The 24,313-nt window shown below is 43.9% G+C and overlaps 1 protein-coding gene across 1 annotated transcript; it reads right to left on the bottom strand.

Annotated features, from left to right (window-relative positions):
• Positions 1–152: 152 nt before the first annotated feature.
• On the bottom strand, positions 153–22,675 carry LOC118397628 (phosphatidylinositol-3-phosphatase SAC1-A). Its single transcript, XM_052469417.1, has 20 exons — positions 22,447–22,675; positions 20,748–20,845; positions 19,741–19,815; positions 19,231–19,358; positions 15,334–15,483; positions 13,573–13,632; positions 13,268–13,301; positions 11,846–11,947; positions 11,550–11,635; positions 8,890–8,976; positions 8,665–8,733; positions 6,968–7,047; positions 6,727–6,825; positions 6,135–6,273; positions 5,329–5,398; positions 4,125–4,197; positions 3,661–3,754; positions 3,375–3,467; positions 3,134–3,191; positions 153–2,926 (listed from the first exon to the last, which is right to left on the bottom strand). The coding sequence occupies exons 1-20, from the start codon at positions 22,488–22,490 to the stop codon at positions 2,790–2,792; spliced, it is 1,776 nt and encodes a 591-aa protein (XP_052325377.1). The 5' UTR covers positions 22,491–22,675; the 3' UTR covers positions 153–2,789.
• Between the last annotated feature and the right edge of the window lie 1,638 nt (positions 22,676–24,313).

Genomic DNA, 24,313 nt, shown 5'->3' with positions numbered 1-24,313 from the left:
TCGCTGAACCACTCAGTAACAATTTTTGAAGGATGTCATTCTCTGAAGTTACACGGCACCAACTGGGAATATGGTCTTTCTAGCAAACCAATGTCACAGCACGTGACGATAAATAACTAGTTTAGTAACAGCCTGACGCTTACATTTGCAAAATGAAAAAAAAGTCATGAGAATTGACCATATTTAGGTATGTGTACAAATGACCTCAGTTGATTTACTAGCCTGCATCTTCAAAGCTAGCCTGGGTTCCAGTCTGTTTGTGCCATCATGCAAATTCCATGGTCACCCATTTTCATACCAAAATTTGTCATGACAAGGACTGGCATTATAGCAAAAACAGATCTGGGACCAGGCTACATCACAGTCCAGTTAAAATGTATTATGGTCATAGGAAATGAATGTTCAGGGTTTTGAATAACAACCAATGAGGAAAGAGGACAAAAAATATATATATATTATCCACTACCACATCATGAATACAACAACCATATTCCAAAATAAAGACATTCAAAACATAAGCCCAAGAGTTTCCAATCCCCATATAAAAACAGAAATATTCACCAGGCAAAAATCATACACCTTCAAAAAAAATGCTCTTGTTGACTCACACGAAAGACCAGGAAACACTTCTGAAGTCTCATCCAGAAAGAAGAAAAACAAAGAATCACTGCTTGATCTTTACATTTAGTATCTGCAACTAAGTGCTCAGCATACAATCTTAATGTAAAAATATACAGTATATATAATTACAAGGATATGTTCATGGAAACACAGAACGGTAGCACAGTAGACAAGCTTGAGTTGGTCCTCCCCTCTGGTGTTACCACTGCCCAGCTTGAATAAAACAGTTCTAGCATATCAACATGATTCTAACTTCGCTAAAGATCTAAAACTGCTTGTAGTAAGTCACTGGCAGATTACAATAAACACATTCTAAATGAGCAATGGAATTGCAATTATGTTCTAGAATATTTACACCATGACAACTACTTCTGTATTATGAATGCAAGATCGAAATCCAAGCTGGAAAGCAGGCACATAAAGGCATAGCAACATAAACAGTCTACAATACAATCTGTAATGAATACAGTACATCTGGAAACACCCTGAAAACCATTAATCATACGCAATCATATTCATGAGAACAAGGAATGATTCTCTTAAGTCCACCCAGTCATCCATTGAGGGGCGAGCTTGTTAAGGCAGTATCTAAAAATCATTGTTTTCCCAACCCTGGTCCACCAACAGTACAGTTCAATTGTCAAGGGCTACAAACACACCTCGTTCAACTCATTGATGGGCTTGACAATTAGTTGAATCAAGTGTGCTTGTAAAGGGTTTCAATAGTGTATACTGTTGGGGGTACTGGATGACCAGGTTTGGAAAACACTGATCTAGAACAGGAGTGTCAAACTCAATCCACTGAGGGTTTTAGTAGTGCTAGGGGAAACCATCAGCAAGACCATAACACTTCCAAAAGTGTGAGACGTCAACTAGAACACACTGACAAGACAAGGTTATTATAAACAGTTGGAAAATGGCCACCACATGACAACTACGGTATTAGCGCAGGGCTCTCCAACGCTGTTCCTGGAGAGCTACCCTCCTGCAGGTTTTTGCTCCAACCCCAGTTGTAACGAACCGGATTCAGCTGATCAACCAGCTAATTATTAGAAACAGGTGAGCTAGGTAAGGGTTGGAATGAACTTACAGGACTGTAGCTCTCTGGGAACAGGGTTGGAGAACACTGGTATAATGACCACTCCAACCAAACAATGAATGAACATTGAAAGATTTCACACCTCTCAGATCAAATACTATGTGCAACTTCTTAGATGTTCACCCAAAGTGCAACATCTAAGATGGTAAGACAAGCACAAAACCCTTACTTATAAATAGAATCATAAATACTATACATGATTATGTTCATAGTAGGAAGACATTCTCCCCCCCCCCTCCCCCCGTCATTCTTCTCTAGGATAACTAGCTAGTTTAGTTGTATAGCACTTTTTTAAACGAGTTTAGTAAGCCTTATCATGTTCAACAGGACAACCAAAACATTCTGAACAATGTACCCCAAGTCATTCTAGTGCCTGTGAAAATGCCAACCATTTCGCTGTGGATTTCTATAGTTTAAAATGCATAATTGCATTTTAAAATTACAGTAAACAGAAACATTAAACCAAAAGAACCATTAATTAATGTATAACATGAATATTCTCTTGTTTTTAAGTTGCCTTCGTGGAAAATGAAGAATTCTCCTGCAATTCATTGAAGTTATGACGTGTTTTCCAGAGAACTCTAATAACCCCGTGTGCCTTAAGTTCGTTACACCATCACCACGGTTGGCCGACTACGCCAACCGCCAACCCTCTCCAACACCCACGGTTGGCCGACTACGCCAACCCTCTCCAACACCAGACAACAAAATAAATGCGACACCATGATCTAAGGAATGTGGAATAGGATGATGGCCTGGAAAGTGAAGGAGGTGAGAGAGTCTGATAGGAGACTACAGTTCAGCTCAATGGGTTTGCTGCCTGATAAACAGGAGTTCAGGGTTAGAATAGAAGCCCCAATAGAAACTACAAGGCTACCTCCCAAATGGCACCCCATTAAAGTGCACTATATAGGGAATAGGGTGCCATTTGGGATGCCCGCCCCTAGGACGACAGCGTAGAGAGCAGTTATGTGCAGAGTCCGAGCCTCGAGCAGCCGGGAGGAAGAAGAGTTGAATGAAGAGGTATAGGAGTCTGCTGAGCCGAGCTGCTTTCCACATACACACAGGTTCAGTCCATCTTCTCTTTCTGAACCAGTTTGGGGGCGTCCACAAAGTCACGGCCGTTGAAGACGATGACAGCAGCGGTGACAGCGGCAGCAGCGCCCCAGAACAACACATAGGCCAGGGTCTCAGTCCATGTGTCACCTGGGAAAGAGGGGGACGTGAGAACAACCAATAAAGTACACAAAAGATATACAGAAAGAAACAGCGATGTTTGTGACCAGATATGAACACATTTGATGGATATAGACATAACCAGAACAAGCTAGCATGCCCTAGCGTCCTGAGGTTAGTAGAGCTAGCGTTAAAAGGGCTAAAATTGACTTGTCAGATGAACAGTGGTTTTCTTACCAGCCATGAGGAGACAGATGATACACATGGAGAACGCGACCACCATGATGATGGGCAACTGCAAGCAAAGATAACATACAGAACTCCATATTAGAACGGGAGGAGAGGACCAGAGATGTAGTCGTGTAAAGTGAATGACAAAACATGACTGATCAGTCTGGACATCCCCAAAAAAGGCATCTCCTGACTCCTATGATGATACCGGTCTCCATCTCTCAGCAGTAATGGGGATGCAACTGACCGTGAGGAACTTCCAGTCCTTCTGGATACGGAGTGGAGTGGGGCCGTCCGTTTCATCAACAGCATAGTTTCCAAGGAACAAATCAATGGAATCCTGGAGACAAGAAACACACGTACCAGTTGAGCAACAAACGAGCTGACAACTAACAAAGCAATATTGGTCTATAGAAAGACGTCTCAACTATACAGTAGATATCTGATATAATAATTTATTACTGACTACCTTACGTTGAAGTTCACTAAAATTATTTCATGTCCTTTTTCTAGACCTTAAAAACCAGACGTACTTGTCTGAACCCGTCAGAGAAGTTGTTCTTGTAGTAACGGATGGCAGAGTTCACGCCGTCCATCACCAGACCCATCTGGGTCCTCTTCCCTGTCCTGATGAAGGACAGGAAACAATAACAGACACCGTCAACACACATCAAACTCTCCACAACAAGGACGAGTGACACGTCACAAATAACCAGAAAGACAAAGATAGTCTGACATTTTGTCCACATAGCAATACTAATTGAATGGCATAAATCTGGTGTCGGGAGAAATAACACCCATCAACACACTACATCTCATGACCAAAAGGCACATTATCTACTTGTACACACCAACCAGCTAGTACCTAGAAAGTCCACATATAAATTAAAGCAAAAGGGACCTCAAATTGAAGCCGCACAACCAACAGTTGACCTTCGACAGTCGCAAGCATAGTGTCTGAAGACATGTAGGTCAGCAGCACACGGACGTTCAATACCTTGTGAAGTCAGTCTTCAGGGCTCCCGTACCGGCGTACTGCTTGGCGCATGCGTTGGCATTGTCAGCCCAAGCTAGCGCAGAGAAACAAAAATAAATAACACGGACAGACATTATTAGTGAGCAGAGAAATACCCAAAACGCAGGACAAGAGAATGATTTTGCGGGACAGTGTAGCCCGCACGAATACAAAGTGTTGACAGCACCCCCATCCCCCTGTAAATGACGTCATCATTTCTCAAAGTTTGTACCGACAGAGTAGTCCATTAAATATCATTACAGAATACACAAATGCATCCTCAATTTGCAACGTTTGCCTATGCCCACACACACACTGTATTAAGAAAGGTGGACATTTAACAACCTTAAACACCAAGTTGGGTATAACTCGTAACGAGCTAATTGATGCGCGTGTAGCCTACTCTTATTGCCTCGCGCAAAATGTGGTGATGCAGAAACGAGACCACGTGGAGCTGGGAATATTTGGCCAAGGTTTCTCCGGTAATAGAAAACAGTTAGGGAGGCTTTTAAAAAACAACAGTGAAGTAGCAGAAAATCTGTTAAATGAGAAATTAATGAACATGGAGAACATAAGTTTGAGGAAATTACCGGATATATGAAGCTCTTCCTCGGAAGCACACTTTTTGTAGTTATTAGGGACATTATTGTTTGGTTGCTGGACAAATGGACAAAATGCAGGACTGTCCCACACAATTCGGGACATGTGGTCACCTGAGAATAGTGTGAGGGACCACACCGATCAACTTCATATTTTATTTGTTTAACTCGGCAAGTAGGTTAAGAACAAATTCTTATTTACAATGACAGCCTAGGAACAGTTGGTTAACGAACGACAGATTTTTACAGTGTCAGCTCAGGGATTTGATCTTGCAACCTTTCGGTTACTAACCAACGCTCTAACCATTAGGCTACCTGCCACCTCATGACACTCAAAAGCTGCATATACACACACACATTAGACTACACTTAGCCCAGGGCTGACAGCCTCTCCTTAGCCCAGGGCTGACAGCCTCTCCTTAGCCCAGGGCTGACAGCCTCTCCTTAGCCCAGGGCTGACAGCCTCTCCTTAGCCCAGGGCTGATTTTAACTAAGGGTTAGGAGAAGTCCTGGGCTAAGAGAATGCAGTGTGAAAAGGCCTAAAGCAGCTGCCATTCATAGGTTGTAGAGGGGCGGGGCCCACTTACCATTCTTGTAGATCTTCTCAAAATCGGCCTGTTCCTCAATCCGCTGGGCCACATGCAGGACACCCATCCTCTGTGGACAACCACCAAACAAGCATACATAAGTCCATTTAGAAGGGGATAGGTTTGGGGACTGGCCTCAGTCATTCAGCTTGTTCTCTAAAATAAACTGGCAATGATACTGTGGGAAACAGCCACTGGTTGTCTTTGTTCAAACCTTAGCCTCTCATCTCTAACTCTCATCTAAACCTGAAGCTGGGACTGTATGGAGCGATGGGCCAGCTCAGGAGGACTTCCTACCTGTAGCTGGGACTGTATGGAACAGCAGGCCGGCTCGGGAGGACTTCCTACCTGTAGCTGGGACTGTATGGAACAGCAGGCCGGCTCGGGAGGACTTCCTACCTGTAGCTGGGACTGTATGGAGCGGCGGGCAAGCTCAGGAGGACTTCCTACCTGTAGCTGGGACTGTATGGAGCGATGGGCCAGCTCAGGGGACTTCCTACCTGTAGCTGGGACTGTATGGAGCGATGGGCCAGCTCGGGGGGACTTCCTACCTGTAGCTGGGACTGTATGGAGCGATGGGCCAGCTCGGGGGGACTTCCTACCTGTAGCTGGGACTGTATGGAACAGCAGGCCGGCTCGGGGGGACTTCCTACCTGAAGCTGGGACTGTATGGAACGGCGGGCCAGCTCGGGGGGACTTCCTACCTGAAGCTGGGACTGTATGGAGCGATGGGCCAGCTCGGGGGGACTTCCTACCTGAAGCTGGGACTGTATGGAGCGGTGGGCCAGCTCGGGGGGACTTCCTACCTGAAGCTGGGACTGTATGGAACGGCGGGCCAGCATGCTCTGGATGACATTGGTACGGTCCAGACAGTCCATGCAGTTACTGCGGAACATCCCCTTCTGCTGGGACAACACCTTCCCCGCCGTGTCGACCATGAAGTAGCTGCAGACAGACAACAGAGGAGTCAGGAGACAAGGCTAGGAGAACACATATCCACGGAGCCAGTGACAGCACTGTAAAGTTGGAACAACACCTACCGCTCCCTCTGCAGGGAGACAACAGAGGGGCTACAGAAGGCTAGAGGAGTCCCAAATGGCACACTATTCCCTATATAGTGCACCATCTACTTGAGCCCCAATGGAAGGGAATAGGCTGCCACTTGGGATGCAGCCTGGGAAAACTCATATGCCCAGAGGAATTTCAGAAGTCACTGACTGTAAATGTAATCACTGGCATTGTTCCCTGAAGACAGACCAGAGATAAAGGGCAGAGGAGAAGACTATTAACCTCGTCTGTGTTCATATGCCTATCGTCTTGCTAAAGAACATTAACCCGAGTCCGAGTATAGTTGTGGGTGTAGACTAGCAGCTTATTGTCAATATAGGAGTGTAATACCTGTATTCATCTTGTGTCTCAGCCACATTGTCCACCAGGATATTCAGACGATCCCATCTCATGCCACTGCACTCCTTGTGGAAGTCAAATGCTACGTACCTGCAGTCATAAGAAACAACGAGTGGATGTGTTAGATCCATCCATCAATGAACCCATTCACCTAAAAAAAATGTATAAAAATCATAGAAATGATAAGACGATGGGTGACCGGGTGTTCGGGAGTGCGGTGTTTGGGTCTTACTCGATCATGCCGTTCTCCATGCCAGACACCATCTTGGCAAAGGCTTGCTCCAGTGGCTTCTCTGAACCCTTCTGGTTGATCTGGAGGAAGGAGGGGGAAAAAAAACACCATCTTTCTCTGAACAAAAATGGTAAAAAAATATATATATTTAAAAAAAGCAACATGTTAATTGTTTGTCCCATGTTTCATGAGCTGAAATATTAGATACCAGAAATGTTCCATACTGCACAAAAAGCTTATTTCTCTCAAATGTTACCAAAATGGTTTATACATCCCTGTCAGTGAGCATTTCTCCTTTGCCAAGATACTCCATCCACCTGACAGGTGTGGCATATCAAGAAGCGGATTAAACAGCATGATCATTACATAGGTGCACCTTGTGCTGGGGACAATAAAAGGCTACTAAAATGTACAGTTGTGTCACACAACACAATGCCAGAGATATCTCAAGTTTTGAGGGAGTGTGCAATCGGCATGCTGACTGCAGGAATGTCCACCAGAGCTGTTGCCAAATAATTGAATGTTCATTTCTCTACCATAAGCAGTCTCAATGTTGTTGTAGAGAATTTGGTATTATGTCCAACCAGCCTGACAACCGCCTGCCAGCTCAGGACCTCCACATCCAGATTCTTCACCTGAGGGATCGTCTGAGACGAGCCACCCCGGACAGCTGATTAAACTGGATTTGCACAACTAAAGTATTTCTGCTCAAACTGTCTCAGGGAAGCTCATCTGTCTGCTCATCAACCTCACCGGGGTCTTAATCTGACTGGAGTTTGGTGTTGTAACCGACTTCAGCAGGCAAATGCTCATCTTTGATGTCCACTGGCACGCTGGAGAAGGGTGCTCTTCAAGGATGAATTCTGGTTTCAACTGTACCGGACAGATGGCAGACTGCATATATGGCGTCGTGTGGACGAACGGTTTTGCTGATGTCAACGTTGTGAACAGAGTGCCCCATGGTGGCAGTGGGGTTATTGTATGGGCAGGCATAAGTTAGACAACGAACGCAATTGCATTTTATCGATGGCTATTTAAATGCACAGAGATACCGTGACGAGAGCCTGAGGCCCATTGTCGTGATATTCATCTGCCGTCATCAACTCATGTTTCAGCATGATGGTGCACGGCCCCATGTCGCAAGGATCTGTACACAATTCCTGGAAGCTGAAAATGTCCCAGTTCTTCCATGGCCTGCGTACTCACCAGACATCTCACCCATTGAGCATGTTTGGGATGCTCTGGATTGACAGCGTGTTCCAGTTCCCTCCAATATCCAGCAACGTCACACCACCATTGAAGAGTGGGACAACATTCCACAGGCAATAATCAACAGCCGGATCAACTCTATATGAAGGAGATGTGCTGTGCTGCATGAGGCAAATGGTGCTCACACCAGATACTGACTGGTTTCAGAACCACGTCCGTACTTTCTTTTTTTAATGTGTGGTTTCTGTGCATATCTGTATTCCTAGTCATGTGAAATCCATAGATTAGGGCCTAATGAATTTATTTCAATTGACCGATTTCCTTATATGAACTGAAATCTTTGCAATTGTTGCATGTTGGGTTTATATTTTTGTTTAGTGTATATCAATCTTTCTAATGCTTCTCTCAATGTTTTGACAGGGATTTGTTTTAGCCATTGTGAGGCTTAACATATATATATATAACATTTTTAAAAAAGAGGGTCCTACCAGGTTCAGAATAGTTTGCTTTCCATAGATGAGGACCTGGGAGTCAAAATGCCTCTGGAAACCATCCATCTAGGAAGACAGTTGGGGGAGAATTAGTTAATTGAGGATTTGGTCGACAAGAGATCCACAGAGTGGGTTTACCTAACCTTTGACCTGTTATACTGACAAGACAAATAGTGCAATAGATAAGAGGGGAAAGCTGCCAGAAGATATGAAAACCCTTACGTGATTGGTGTTCTTGCTGATCAGTGGTTTGGGCTTGTATTTCAGGTTGGGTCTCTGAGACCAGAAGAAGGGCATGGAGCCTCGTGTCTGTGGACAGAAAACATTAAAAAATAAACTCTTATTTCTCTGTATTGGTTCAGAATAGGGTTGTGGAGGTCTTTCAATCTTGCCAGCCGGTTACTGTTATGCAAAAGACTGCCGGTCTCACGGTAATTAACATAAACACGTTGAGCATCTCCAGGCCTCCATGCATATTAGGCCTCCATGCATATTAGGCCTCCATGCATATTAGGCCTCCATGCATATTAGGCCTCCATGCATATTAGGCCTCCATGCATATAAGCCTCCAATGAATACAAGCTAGGCCTTGGAAAATATACATCCACGCATATTTTAAACATACATTTTTTAAAGCCTCCAGATCATATATAGGCCTCCAAATACATCCATTATTTACCTTTAGTCGCATAAAGGCCTTATATAAAAAAAATGAATACAAAACAGAACTGATGCACACCTTTGGAAAATATGGCTGTAATTTTTTTAAAAGTCTATTAGATCAATTTAATATACACCATCAAAATACATCCATTATTTACTTTAGTCTGGTCTAAAGAAGCATTATATGAAAAAAAATATGTATTTACTTAAAACAGAACATGAATTGGTCTGCTGTATGTTATATGGCTGTAGGCTTGTTCATTTATCAGACTAGATACTGTATGTTATATGGCTGTAGGCTTGTTCATTTATCAGACTAGATACTGTATGTTATATGGCTGTAGGCTTGTTCATTTATCAGACTAGATACTGTATGTTATATGGCTCTAGGCTTGTTCATTTATCAGACTAGATAGATACTGTATGTTATATGGCTAGATACTGTATGTTATATGGCTAGATACTGTATGTTATATGGCTAGATACTGTATGTTATATGGCTCTAGGCTTGTTCATTTATCAGACTAGATACTGCATGTTATCAGACTAGATACTGTATGTTATATGGCTCTAGGCTTGTTCATTTATCAGACTAGATACTGTATGTTATATGGCTGTAGGATTGTTAATTTAGCAGACTAGATATCCTTATAAGTCCAGCACCATTATTTTATAGCAAGAAGAATAGATTTGAACTTATCTGAATAAAATATAATGGCTATTTTGCCCCCATTCCGGGACCAATACACAAAGTGGCTACGATGAGTGTAAAAGTGATAATTTGAAACAGGTCCTGTAAATAATAAACCTGCACGTCTTACAAATCAAAGCATATATGGGCTGCATGACGCTGTTGAAGATTTTTTTTAAAGCTTGTGATCTGTTCTTTGCCTCAGGCTACACAGATGATCATATTTTTACCCATCAGCCTATTCTCTACTTTTTAATTGTACCCCTTTTTCTCCCCAATTTCGTGGTATCCAATTGTTTTTTAGTAGCTACTACACATTGGTGCGGCTAGTCTCATCGCTACAACACCCGTACGGGCTCGGGAGAGACGAAGGTCATGCGATATACACAACCCGACCAAGCCGCACTGCTTCTTTACACAGCGTGCATCCAACCCGGAAGCCAGCCGCACCAATGTGTCGGAGGAAACACTGTGCACCTGGCAACCTTGGTTAGCGCGCACTGCGCCCGGCCCGCCACAGGAGTCGCTGGTGCGCGATGGGACAAGGATATCCCTACCGGCCAAACCCTCCCTAACCCGGACGACGCTAGGCCAATTGTGCGTCGCCCCACGGACCTCCCGGTCGCGGCCGGTTACGATAGAGCCTGGGCGCGAACCCAGAGTCTCTGATGGCACAGCTGGCGCTGCAGTACAGTGCCCTTAACCACTGCGCCACCCGGGAGGCCCTCCCATCAGACTATTCTCACTTTAATCTAGTCTTTACTAATACATACAACCAGTTGATTTAGAATGGCCCCTTATTAAGTGGGCAGGAACAGGAACCGGAGATGAAATACATGTTATCTGAATACACCCCAATAGCCGAATGGAGGCAGCACGTTTTCCCGCGTATCTGTTTACCATGACACCGGGTAGGCTACTTCGGTTTTTAATAGCGGAGCTGTACGGAATATGAGCAGCTGAGAAATAAATCTAAGAACACTTAGTTCACTGTGTGTAAACCACTGTTTGAGGTGCATGCTCTCGCTGCGTGACAGGTGATATTCTGTGTGCCATGATCTCTTCAACCATGTTCCTGCAGCTACCCAGTGCTTACATTTTGGGAAACCAAGTGAAATCTGTTCGGGAACATTGATAGTAACATGTTTTCACAACGAAACATATTTCATTAAACTGTTGATAGCCCCACCGCATACTGCAGAAATTAATAATGGAGAGAGGAGGAGATGGGACCACATGGTGAGATATTCTATATAGCTAAAAGGTAATGGGTCACCCAATTAATTATTAAAATTTAAAAGAAATTCCCTATAAGTAGGCTTCTCAAAATAAAATACTAATTCACTATAATTGTAGGCTTACTGTAAGCCGCCCTGCACAATCAATGAACCAACAGCATCGCCTAGGGCTATACATTCTCTCCCAGACTATTCCTAAACCGCCATCTACCACTACCACCTCTTCCCCTGCTACTGCCGGCGCTGCCATTACTAACACTACCATCGCTGCGAGCACCACAACTACTCACCTGTACGAATGAAGCCCTTCCTCCATTGTACAGGACTATTTGCTCAGTCTCCACAAAGTTAGCAGCGTGGCCCTCAGAATCGATACCTGAGTGGGGGAAAAAATAAAATAATGAGAGAATGATTATTACCTATTCAACATGCCAGTAGTGCAGCTCAGTACCATGGTTCCATCCCAATTGGCATCCTATTCCCTATGTAAGTGCACTACTTTTGACCAGAGCCCAATGGACCCTGGTCAAAAGTAGTGCGCTACATAGGGAACAAGGTGCCAATCGGGACGTGACCTGTGTCTTACCTCTGACGTAGTACCTGACCCCAGCCCTGAAGCAGCTCCTCCTGGAGATGAGGATCCATTCAAAGATCTTCCCGTTGACACGGCACGGTTTCATCACGATGACTGGATCAGGGTCAAGGACCTCACACTGCTACAGCACCGGGCCAAGTTGTACCAAGATCACGTCCAAAATGGCACCCTATTCCCTATATAGTGCACCACTACTGATCAGGGCAAAATAAGTGCCCTATATGGGGAATAGGGTGCCATTTGGGACTTATCCCAAGTGGAGGCTGCCACTGCACTGGGTACGCCAGGTGGAGGACGCCACTGTACTGGGTACGCCAGGTGGAGGACGCCACTGCACTGGGTACGCCAGGTGGAGGACGCCACTGTACTGGGTACGCCAGGTGGAGGACGCCACTGTACTGGGTACGCCAGGTGGAGGACGCCACTGTACTGGGTACGCCAGGTGGAGGACGCCACTGTACTGGGTACGCCAGGTGGAGGACGCCACTGTACTGGGTACGCCAGGTGGAGGACGCCACTGTACTGGGTACGCCAGGTGGAGGACGCCACTGTACTGGGTACGCCAGGTGGAGGACGCCACTGTACTGGGTACGCCAAGTGGAGGACGCCACTGTACTGGGTACGCCAAGTGGAGGACGCCACTGTACTGGGTACGCCAAGTGGAGGACGCCACTGTACTGGGTACGCCAAGTGGAGGACGCCACTGTACTGGGTACGCCAAGTGGAGGACGCCACTGTACTGGGTACGCCAAGTGGAGGACGCCACTGTACTGGGTACGCCAGGTGGAGGACGCCACTGTACTGGGTACGCCAGGTGGAGGACGCCACTGTACTTGGTACGCCAAGTGGAGGATGCTATTGTACTGGGTAAGCTAAGTGGAGGATGCTATTGTACTGGGTAAGCTAAGTGGAGGATGCTATTGTACTGGGTAAGCTAAGTGGAGGATGCTATTGTACTGGGTACGCTAAGTGGAGGATGCTATTGTACTTGGTACGCCAAGTGGAGGCTGCCATTGTACTTGGTACGCCAAGTGGAGGATGCTATTGTACTGGGTAAGCTAAGTGGAGGATGCTATTGTACTGGGTAAGCTAAGTGGAAGATGCTATTGTACTGGGTACGCTAAGTGGAGGATGCTATTGAACTGGGTACGCTAAGTGGAGGATGCTATTGTACTGGGTACGCTAAGTGGAGGATGCTATTGTACTGGGTACGCTAAGTGGAGGACACTATTATTTGTGACCTTGCAATGGATTTCTAAAGTGCCCTGATGGGAATGATTTAAGTTCCACTGAGTTGAAATTGGATCTTGAAAACACTCAGAGACCCATTCAAAGTTATGTTCGGATGTGGTTCCACTGATTATTACTACAAGAAAGATCAGTGTGAGCAAAGCAAGACCGTGAAAAGGATACAGCCATGGACAACAGGGATCGCAAACTTGTGGAGCTGAAAAGGGGAACAAAGATAATATTGTTTTTAAAAACTTTGTCACTAGCTACATTAGAACGAAGAATAAAACACTGGTCATCTATAGTGCGTTATTGTTAAAACAGACCATTTCAGAGGGGTATGGTTGATGTCATCTTGTCCATATTCTAATACTATTACCTCTGGTACATCAGAATAAGAAAACAAACGAGTGAAGACTGTGGACATGTGTAATGTATTATAATGCAAACAGGTGGAGGTGTTGTGATGTCCTCTTCATATCACTCACCTCCGGCTGGGCAAGGAACTCTCTCAGGAGGCTTCCATTCCACACAAACCTCTGATCTGCCTAGAAACAGGAGAACCAATCAGTCAGTCAGAGTCAATCAATTCCTTAAATCTGTCCAATCTGCAGTAAATTATTTCCACTCAATGAGTTGTAGCAGACAATGGCCAGGTTTCCATTGACTGAGAGTTCCATTTATTAAAGATTATTTTTATTTTTAAAATCACTGCGACGTGTAATGGAAAAGGCAGATATAGGAAACCATTTTTAAAGATCGTACAACATCTGTTTGACGGGTGGATTTTACAATTTTGTTGAGCTTTCCTTATGACAACAAATGATGGAAACTGTCGTCCCCCAATTTTTTTTTTTTAATAATTATGATTTCCATATAATTTTGAAGGTACGCAGGGCATGTGATTTCTCCGTAACTACAAAACTCCACATCTAATTCTAAATGCCTACAGCTCGCTAAAATCTATTTCTTCAACTATATAAAACTTTTTTATTTTTTTAATTGTTTTTATTGTCTTTCAATTATGCCTGAATTGCTTCGCTTTTCTGATTGGCTGACAAGTTTCACCATCCAATTATTACAGATATTCAAGTTCGCCATGGCGATACGTTGGCACAAGAGAATTGTTAGAATATGGCAAATATTAGTTAATTATCGCATTCTTTACATGCTGGCTTTCGCAGACTATTACCCTGAGACATGAAACGTATGGGGGATGGGCATACAGGTTTCTCCAATGTATTAGTGCACAATTCTCCTAAAAGCTTCAACCACTACTTTGATTAGACGAGAGAAAGGTGAAGCTACCAGCCTATTGCTTATAACTAACCTATTCTTTCAAATCTAGATGAAGTGCTTATTTTAGGAGCATAAGAGTTGTTTTTTGGGGGGGGGGCACAGCCAGAGTTCTCCTACTGCGTACAAAGCAAGTCAACCACGAAGGCTGAGGTCAGAGTGTATTATCAAAAGAGGTTTGTCTAAAATCGATATTTCACAGGATGTGGTCTGTCATCTGTGGTATTGTCCCATTAGATGATATCCATGGCTCATCCATATTGGAGGAGTGTCACTGCCAGATTAACTGTGGTGTTTGGGCTCCTGCCATGCATGTACACCACACTAGTCACCTTGCCCTCATGTGTACACACAGATTGACTTTTTCAACCCCCCCCCCCCTCAGTCTCAGCTGAGGCATTACTCTCATGTGCAGAATGTGTACAGGATTTTCCCTTTCTTCTCCAATGAAACCATGTTCAACTGGTTTGTTGGTGAGTAGAAAGTGTGCCCCTAGTTTAGACATGGAACAGAAGTCACTATCTATCCCCCTCCGCCCCATACCGTACCCCGTCCGCCCCCATACCGTTCCCCCTCCGCCCCCATACCGCCCCCCCCCTCCGCCCCCATACCGTACCCCCTCCGCCCCCATACCATCAGCCTATGGACAATGTTTCAAAGTAAGGCACTAAATATAGTGAAGACTGCAGCCTCTAGCTGTGTTCTGTTAGTTTGTCCTGTGATTTATAAAACTTTTTTATAAAATAGAGGAGACAATTTCCTGCTAGTATGCATTTCCATTTAACTACCTTGTGTCGAGTAAAAACAGCTGGACTCAATGTCACACACACACAAAAAAAAAAAAAATGGTGTCTGCCCTCTGATAGAGGTAGATCGTTTGCCATATTGCTAATATCCAATCTTTCCAGGTCTACAAAAGAGCCTAGAAGGTTATGTAAGGTCTCCCCTCCTACCCTCTCCAGCAGGCTCATCTCCTGGAAGTCGTGGCTGACGTCAGCCAGTCTCTGGAGGGTGTGGGTCAGGTCATAGTCAGTGCAGAAGTAGAATCCATCTGTAGTCAGCACGTTGTTAATCATGGACAGGAATGTCTTGTTGTCTTGCGTCTGGAGAGAGTGAGAGTGAGAGTGAGAGTGAGAGTGAGAGTGAGAGTGAGAGTGAGAGAGAGAGAGTGAGAGAGAGAGAGAGAGTGAGAGAGAGAGAGAGAGTGAGTGAGTGAGTGAGTGAGTGAGTGAGAGAGAGAGAGAGAGGGGAGAAAATAGATTAGCTGGCTGGGCACAACTCATGACAGTGCAGTTTGTAGGAATTGTATGTGTGAAGTGTGAGAAGAGAGGCTGTTAAACCAGGGATGTTTTCATATATGAAATTAAACAGCATGCTTTAGAAACATGGAAATAAACAAATTAAAAACATTTGAATCAGATTGACAATATTAGCAGTATCACAGCCTCAATTGACTCCAGTGGGTTAAAAAAATAATAATAATATATATATTTTTAAAGCTGGCCTTATTGCATGGATGATGACGACATCATTGACATATTACAACAGCCCTCCATTTATAGATTTCCATCTACACCTTGTCCATTTCACCTCCCTCACAGGGCTTTACTGCACGTGGAGGTTAGGATGCATAACCGCTAATGATCTCTGCATCCCAAATGACAGCAGCCTATTCCCTATATGGTGCAGGTGTCTTACTTCAGCTCCCGAGCAACCCCAGGCATTAAGGCCCCTCCCTCCACATGTCTAATAGGATCTGTATTCTGAATGCTAAGCCAGTTAGCCCAGAGAGAGAAGACGGACATGAAGGACTCTACGACTACAAGGATTTCTCCCCAAGTGTCTTTACTCGATCCCTCACATCCCATCTACTTGTGTCCTTCTCAACAGTATTGGAGAACAGGTCCAAGGTTCCTCCTCAGGTCTTCTCCAATGCGTTCTGAAGAGGCGGCAAGGAGAGAGGATGCAAGGAAATACAAATGAGAATCGTCCTATACCTCCTCACCCACTACAAGGCTGCTACCCTGCATTATATGTCAGCACTTTATATCCTGTTTTTGACAGTGAGTGCAGTCTGTCTCCTCTCCCCGCGCCCTCTGGTCAAATGTAGGGCACTGCATAGGGAATAGGATGGCATTTGGAATCATACATGTTTCTTAACAGCTCCAAACTAATCTCCAGCCCCAGTTTCCACTACGGCACTCATGGAAATATGAAAAGCATTTAAAAAAGCTTGACGCATTTAGGTCTAAACTTAACTTTCACTGACCATTCTAATAAGATATAGGTATTTCTTTACATGTCAAGTAAACAGTGTGACAACCATGTACTAGTAGTATGTGGACACACACCCGTTGCTGAAAGGTGTATAAAAATTAAACAAACATTGGCAGTAGACTGGGCCCGTATTGAAGAGCTCAGTGAATTTCAACATGGCACCATCATAGGATGCCACCTTTCCAACAAGTCATTATGTCAAATTTCTGCCCTGCTAGAGCTGCCCCCGGTCAACTGTAAGTGCTGTTATTGTGAAGTGGAAACGTCAAGGATCAACAACGGCTCAGACACAAAGTGGTAGGCCACACAAGCTCACAGAACGGGACCGCTGAGTGCTGAAGCGTGCAAGAAACGTATATCCTCTGTCGCAACGCTCACGACCGAGTTCCAAACTGCCTCTGGAAGCAACATCAACACTATAACTGTTCTTCTGGAGCTTCATTAAAATTGGTTTCCAAGGCCGAGCAGCCGGATACAAGCCTAAAATCACCATGCGCAATGCCAACGCACAGTGCCAACTGTAAAGTTTGGTGGATGAGGAATAATGGTTCGGGCCCCTTAGTTCCAGTGAAGGGAAATCTACAGCATACAAGGACATTCTAGATGATTCTGGACTTTCAACTTTGTGGCAACAGTTTGGGGAAGGCCCATTCCTGTTTCAGCATGACAATGCCCCCGTGCACAAAGCGAGGTCCATACAGAAATGGCTACAGAGCAGTATGGAAGAACTTGACTGGCATGCACAGAGACCTGACCTCAACCCCATTGAACACCTTTGGTATGAATTGGAACGCTGACTGCTAGCCAGGCCTAATCGCACAACATCAGTGCCCGACCTCACTAATGCTCTTGTGGCTGAATGGAAGCAAGTCCCTGCATCAATGTTCCAACATCTAGTGGAACACCTTCCCAGAAGAGTAGAGGCTGTTGTAGCAGCAAAGTGGGGGGGGGACCAACAATATTAATGTCCATGATTTTGGAATGAGATGTTCGACGAGGAGGTGTCCACATACATGTAGTGCATGTCAAATCTGTGTAGTTTACGTGTAACAAAATAAAAAAGTGTAAAAAAAAATCATAGAAAAAAATGTATATTTCTGTCCTCTGAAGAGTTGTGGTGTATGGGCCAAAAACAAAGTGTATATAAATATATATTTTTTTAAACAGTGACACAACTTCCATTTTCCATAATAAAGGCAATAGAGTGTGAACTTAGTCAGCCGTTAGCCAGCGTTGTTCTGACTGTGCTGTGGTGCGTCTATAAACTCCCCGGTGTCAGTTGCAGTGACTTAAGTTCTGTCCCAAACGGCACCTTAGTCCCTTTGATGGGACTCTAGTGCACTACAAAAGTAGTATAGGGAAAAGGATACCATTTGGGATGTAACCTTACAGTCTCAAGCCAAGGCTGCTCTTTCAATTAGCACTACAGGAATAGCCAGCCTTGATGAATAATGTACATGGCCTGCGTCACTGAAATGACATACTAACTTTGTCATTGTGTGATTCCAACAGTAGGGAATAAAGGCAAAGGAGCTTGTTGTTGAAACAGGAGGTCCCCTCAAGTTCAAAAGCTACTGTCGCTAGGTCCCCTCTAGTTCAAGAACTGCTGTCTGTTAGCCATCCTAGCGCTACTGTAGCTAGGTCCCCTCTGGTTCAAGAACTGCTGTCTGTTAGCCGTCCTAACGCTACTGTAGCTAGGTCCCCTCTGGTTCAAGAACTACTGTCTGTTAGCCATCCTAGCGCTACTGTAGCTAGGTCCCCTCTGGTTCAAGAGATACTGTCTGTTAGCCGTCCTAACGCTACTGTAGCTAGGTCCCCTCTAGTTCAAAAGCTACTGGCTGTAAGCCGTCCTAACGCTACTGTAGCTAGGTCCCCTCTGGTTCAAGAACTACTGTCTGTTAGCCATCCTAGCGCTACTGTAGCTAGGTCCCCTCTGGTTCAAGAGATACTGTCTGTTAGCCGTCCTAGCGCTACTGTAGCTAGGTCCCCTCTGGTTCAAGAACTACTGTCTGTTAGCCGTCCTAACGCTACTGTAGCTAGGTCCCCTCTAGTTCAAAAGCTACTGTCTGTAAGCCGTCCTAACGCTACTGTAGCTAGGTCCCCTCTGGTTCAAGAACTACTGTCTGTTAGCCGTCCTAACGCTACTGTAGCTAGGTCCCCTCTAGTTCAAAGACACGGTATATAGGCCACTTCATCAGGGCTGTGGACTGTTTTCATGAGAGTGTGCTTTCCCTACTGCTTGGCAAACACTAGGATAAATTCTAACCAAATTCTCCCTGTGTACTGATGGAGTGATAACATGCACCAACTATCAATGAATACACATAGAGTATCTAGAAAGAGGCTGAAACAGAATCAGCTGACAGTGGTGCATATTGGAATTGGTAAAAACCCTGCCTAGTCACATATAAGTTATTTACCACCAGAGACTGGGGTTGAATAAACACGACCACCCTTCCTGTTCTCTCACTTGCCTGTCTCCCCCTCTGTTTCTAAATCTAGTCTAAAATTAAACAAATTTAAATAACAAAAAAAATAATATCCCCAAAAATGTGCCAGAGCGTGTTTGTCACCTGGTTCTCAGTGAGGTGAAGCACAGTCTTTTTGTAGGATATGACATCAAAATCCACTGCCTTCCACACAGCGTGACCCAAGAGGCTGCCCACATTCCTCTTCTTGGTGATGACAATCAGGTACATCCCTGTGAGAGGGGAAATCGATGGGTTAACATGGCAGCCTGGTCAGCCCCATATCTAAACAGTAGCAGTGTTACAGGGGTACATCTTGTGGGACAAGATGGAAGTTATGTACAAATGATCTCGCCGTTCTTCCAAAGTGTGCACTTGGTTCACTTCCAACTCATTTGAAAGTAAATTACTGCTCTAAGGAATATGGTGGAAACACCCGCTAGTGGCTAGGCCACACCTCCACCAATCCAATGTTTTTAGATTTGTGGCAAGTAAGTGAACAAGTACACACTTCAGAATGAAGGAGATATTGTTGGGGCGCACCAAGTGGTAGTCCTACATCTTGTGTGACAACATATACAGGACCAGCCCAGTGTTGTCAGGCTGTGGACCTACCTGCCACCAGGCGGACAGTTCCCATGATGCCACAGATGGGCCTGGTGTTGGCTGATGGCGGAACATCCTTTTTCCCTAAAAAAAACAAGACTAAAATCAGTTTTTCACCTTTAATCATTTAGTTTTTGAGATGGTAAAACCTTTCAGTATAAAACAACTTAAACCAGATATAGCGTAACATACGTAGAAGAGATAATACATCTTGAAATATAAATCTTTGAGAACTAACAAATCACCAAAATAAAAAAAAGACAGACCGGGAGAATCAACATTTCCCAAAAAGGTAATGGAATTGATTTTGAAATAAATGTCTTGAGTCACTCAGATAGCATAAGAACACAGCATAAGCCACAGACACACGTGTAGAACTGCAGAAAACTAGCTTTAAAAACAGCTAAATGTCTCTGTGGCCCAGAGGACAGTCTATAAAACGTCAGTCAGAAACAGCACCATTGGCCACTATTCATAACTGCCTAATTTCAGGAACTCCACTGGATACCTAGAAAAACCCTCTCGGCAATGAGGCAAGGCACTCGTACAGAGCCATTAAAGGGTCAAGGCATGGTTAGAACCATGAGCAGGGGTCCACTATTTACATAGCAACTCAGAGCATGTTCATGTCCATAGCAACTGACAGGAATTCTAATGGTATTGACTCTGATCTCTGTTGACTCACGCCAGTCAATGGCAACATAGTTCTGTTTTGTGTTGACAATCTTCTGTAGCTCAGTTGGTAGAGCATGGCGCTTGTAACGCCAGGGTAGTGGGTTCGATTCCCGGGACCACCCATACGTAGAATGTATGCACACATGACTGTAAGTCGCTTTGGATAAAAGCGTCTGCTAAATGGCATATATATATTCCCATTGAAGCTACCAGCGTTGTATTCGCTAGAATCCAAATGGAAGCCGAAACTGGGAGGAACCAAACTGATTTCATCCCATAAGAAAATCTTATTGTTTTCTGTTGCAAAGCATTTTGCTACTACAGTGTGCACTGTGTCTTACCAGTCAGGGTCATCTCATTGGAAACCCTGTCGATGGCCAGAACTGCATCCACCCCATCATCACAGGCCTCAATGTAGAACTTCTCTGGGCTGGTGTGCCTGTGGGAAGGGAGGGGTTAATAATGAGGTTCAAGTATGTATGCGGACTAGGGTGAAGTACCTAGGGAATACGTCACCCCAGAGAAGGTTTACAGAGAAAATCCAGTGACACGTTGGGTCAAGAGAGCATGGCATGTAATGATGTAAGCTTAACATCACAACAGATCTGCACCGTCAGATCATTTAAACAGGTTCGCTCAAGAGGACTGAGCATTGCAACTGTCTGTCTGCATTAAGGCAACTCTCTTCTACACCACTGCCTGTCAGTGAGTATTGTAGTGCATGAATCTCTTCAATGATTAGGCTTAAAATGGTGCATTCAGCAAGAGACTGAAAGAAAGATTGCAACACTTGTCTTAGCCGAGGCCTTGTATGACACAAAGCCACGTAAGCCAAGCCTACAACAGCTCATCCACGCCTGTGCAAACAAAGAACATTTTGGCCTAAGAGGCAAAGAACAATGTACTGTGTAACAAAGGTGTTTCTCTCTCTCTCTCTCTCTCTATGATTGATTTCCTATAGCAGCATAAACAGGTTGAACTTAACCTGCAAGCAGGCTTTCTAAGAGCTTGAAAATCAAGCACCAGAAAAATTTGACCTCATTTCTGGGCGACAATAAAGTCTGTAGAATGGAGTGCCGTCATGCACTACCCTGAGCTATAAGTGAGGACTGAGGAGAAGTGGCTGCCAGACAAAAGCCTTATTGTTAGGAGGTTTTCAACACATTCTCATGCCACAGGAAAGCCTGGGACAACCAGATATACTGCTGGCATAACAACCACTCCATATTTCAATTAACTGTTCTCATGACTTAACATGAAAAAGTAGGCTAGAACCTTTTCATGGCCATTGTAATGGGCAGATATCTATTCTCAACGAGCTAACGGTGCCAACTCTGATACAGCATCAATACTTCATGAGCACCATTGTTGTGGTAATACATCTACTACTGACTTGGCCCATTTACTTGTCGTTTTGAGCCACTCAGTCACCTATTCAGCACCCCACCCCAATGTTGCCCAATATGTCCTGCAAACTGTCACACCCACTACAAAGACGGCACATAAAAAAAAAAATGTTATGCAAAACTTGGATTGATATACGATTGGTCTGATTGCCCACCCTGTAGGCTACTCAATGTATTGTATATCATATAGCTGAAAGGCCAGATCTCTGGTCAGTGTTATCCCCTGCTGCTTATCCATATGACTTGTCTACTAGCAAACAATAAGACAATTGTTACTATTATTTATATTTTTTGCAACTACACAAGCTAATAAGCTGACCTGAAATGACAGGCAACTGCTTATACAACATTAATGGGATTTCGTAGTTTCCATTAATCTAGACAAATAAGACAGTTAGCTTGTTAACTAGGTATTTAAGCGAGTTCTAGACTGGATTGCAATTGATTGTTAGCTTAGCTAGCATACAGCCGGCAATCAAGCTAACTAGCTGATGTCAACCCGAATTTTGAAATTCATGACAAGATATTGACACATGTCCACTGTACGTCTCTTCGGGTGAAACCGTGAACCTGATATTGAGTATACTTGATCGGTGTCGTTTAACTACATTTAAAAGTGAAACACAATACTTACAAATTGAACCTCTCGTAGGCAGTCGGCATCTTCACTTCTTGCATCAATCTGACCTTAATAATCTTCTTCGGTGGTGGTGTTTTACGGCGGACAACACCGGAAATGGTATATTGCCGCCCACTACTGGTTGCGGGAAATTATTAAAAAACGTAATTCAAAATTTCAAAAACTCAGTGCACTGAGTATTAGAGAGGAAGAGGTAGAGAGAAGCCCAACTCCGAGGAAAATCAGTCTCCCTCCAGCGGGTGGCGGTTTTTCGTTGTTTAGCCCTCCAAGCATAGGAGTTTTTGTTTGTCGGTCAATGAGTGCCGAATTTGGTAAACAAAAAAATGGCTTATTTGCTACTTATTTGATACTCGAATATAAGTTTCGTAAGGCTTAAGTTGGTACGACGCAAGTAGGACACGTGACATCCCGGAAAATTTGAGAAAAAAAAACAGTTCATATCAAAGTTGTCTCGAGATATTTATGCATATTCATGGCATGAGGCTAGTTGAATACAGGCGAATGACGTCAATAACCCTCATCGAATATTCAGAAAAGGATTAAAATAATGCAGTGGCGACCCGTCATTCGGGGCAGGGCCTGTTTTGAGACCCACATTTTTGTTCAAAAAATAAAATGGAGGCTTTCCTGTTTTGCATGTCATTTTGGCATTAATAGGTGTCACATCTCAGTTTGAAAACAATGTAAAAAAAAAATATATATATATATATCATTGAGTTAATTAAAAAAGCCACATACAAACATGGTCTCTTTTTTGTTTTCTTGAGTAAAGCAGCTCCAAAATGCAGGTGTTTCAGCCTAGCTCAATGAAACCTGTGCCGGTGGAAAAATATTTTGATGTGGGGCGCCGTCCTCAAACAATCGCATGGCATGCTTTCGCTGTAATAGCTATTGTATATCAGACAGTGCAGTTAGATTAACAAGAATTTAAGTTTTCAACCGATATAAGACACTTGTATGTACCTAAATGTTTAATATCCAGCATTTTTATGATTATTTATTTGAATTGCATGACCTCCACCGGAAGTTGTCCCTCTAGTTGGACGCCTATCCCAGAGAGTTTTAAGACAATTCTTATTCACAATTTACGGCCTAGGAACAGTGGGTTAACTGCCTTGTTCAGGGGCAGAACGACAGATTTATACCTTGGGGATTCGAGCCTTTCGGTTACTGGCCCAACACTCTAACCATTAGGCTACCTGCCGCCTCTTTCGAGAGCTACTATCTGAAGATCACTGATGACATCATGATTCCATTTTTTGTTTTGTTTTTGTTCCCAGTTGTCTTGAAAGCACCATCAATCCAGAGAATTACAGACTTTGATGACACGGTGAATCTAAAAATGTCTTGTATGCTGCTAAATAAATTATGTCACGGAGATATGTATACTGTAGCTAAGAAAGTAATACGAAGTGTATGTTGTGTAGTAAGCTGTTAGTAGCTCATGTGCCTCACCTAATAATTTGGTCTATTTTCACCTCTTAATTTAGCCTATTCTCCTGACTTGTGGTGCACAAGCTGTTTTTGAGAAATGTAATCATCGAATATTGTAAGAGCTTTCATTGTCTGCTTATACCCCCTCTTTATTTATCCTACGGTTCTGACTTGGTGTACAGGGAGAATACTGTAAGATCGACCCATGTTCTGAATTCTGTCGCTGTACATTTAAAAAATGCTGAACAAATAGTTATATTGACTACGTCCGTCCTAGCTCGCTCATTCATGTCGAAATTACGGATGACCTCTTATCCGCTTGTCGTCCCCTTATGCCATTGTTTTTACATCTCAATTGTCAGTAGAAACCAACCACATTTGTTTAAGCAAGTCAGCCATATTTATACATTTTTTTGTTTTACCGTTA

The sequence above is a fragment of the Oncorhynchus keta genome, chromosome 19 (assembly GCF_023373465.1).
Source record: "Oncorhynchus keta strain PuntledgeMale-10-30-2019 chromosome 19, Oket_V2, whole genome shotgun sequence".
NCBI lineage: Eukaryota > Metazoa > Chordata > Actinopteri > Salmoniformes > Salmonidae > Oncorhynchus > Oncorhynchus keta.
The sequence above is the reverse complement of the archived record's forward strand: the minus strand, read 5'-3'. Positions and strand labels throughout refer to the sequence as shown.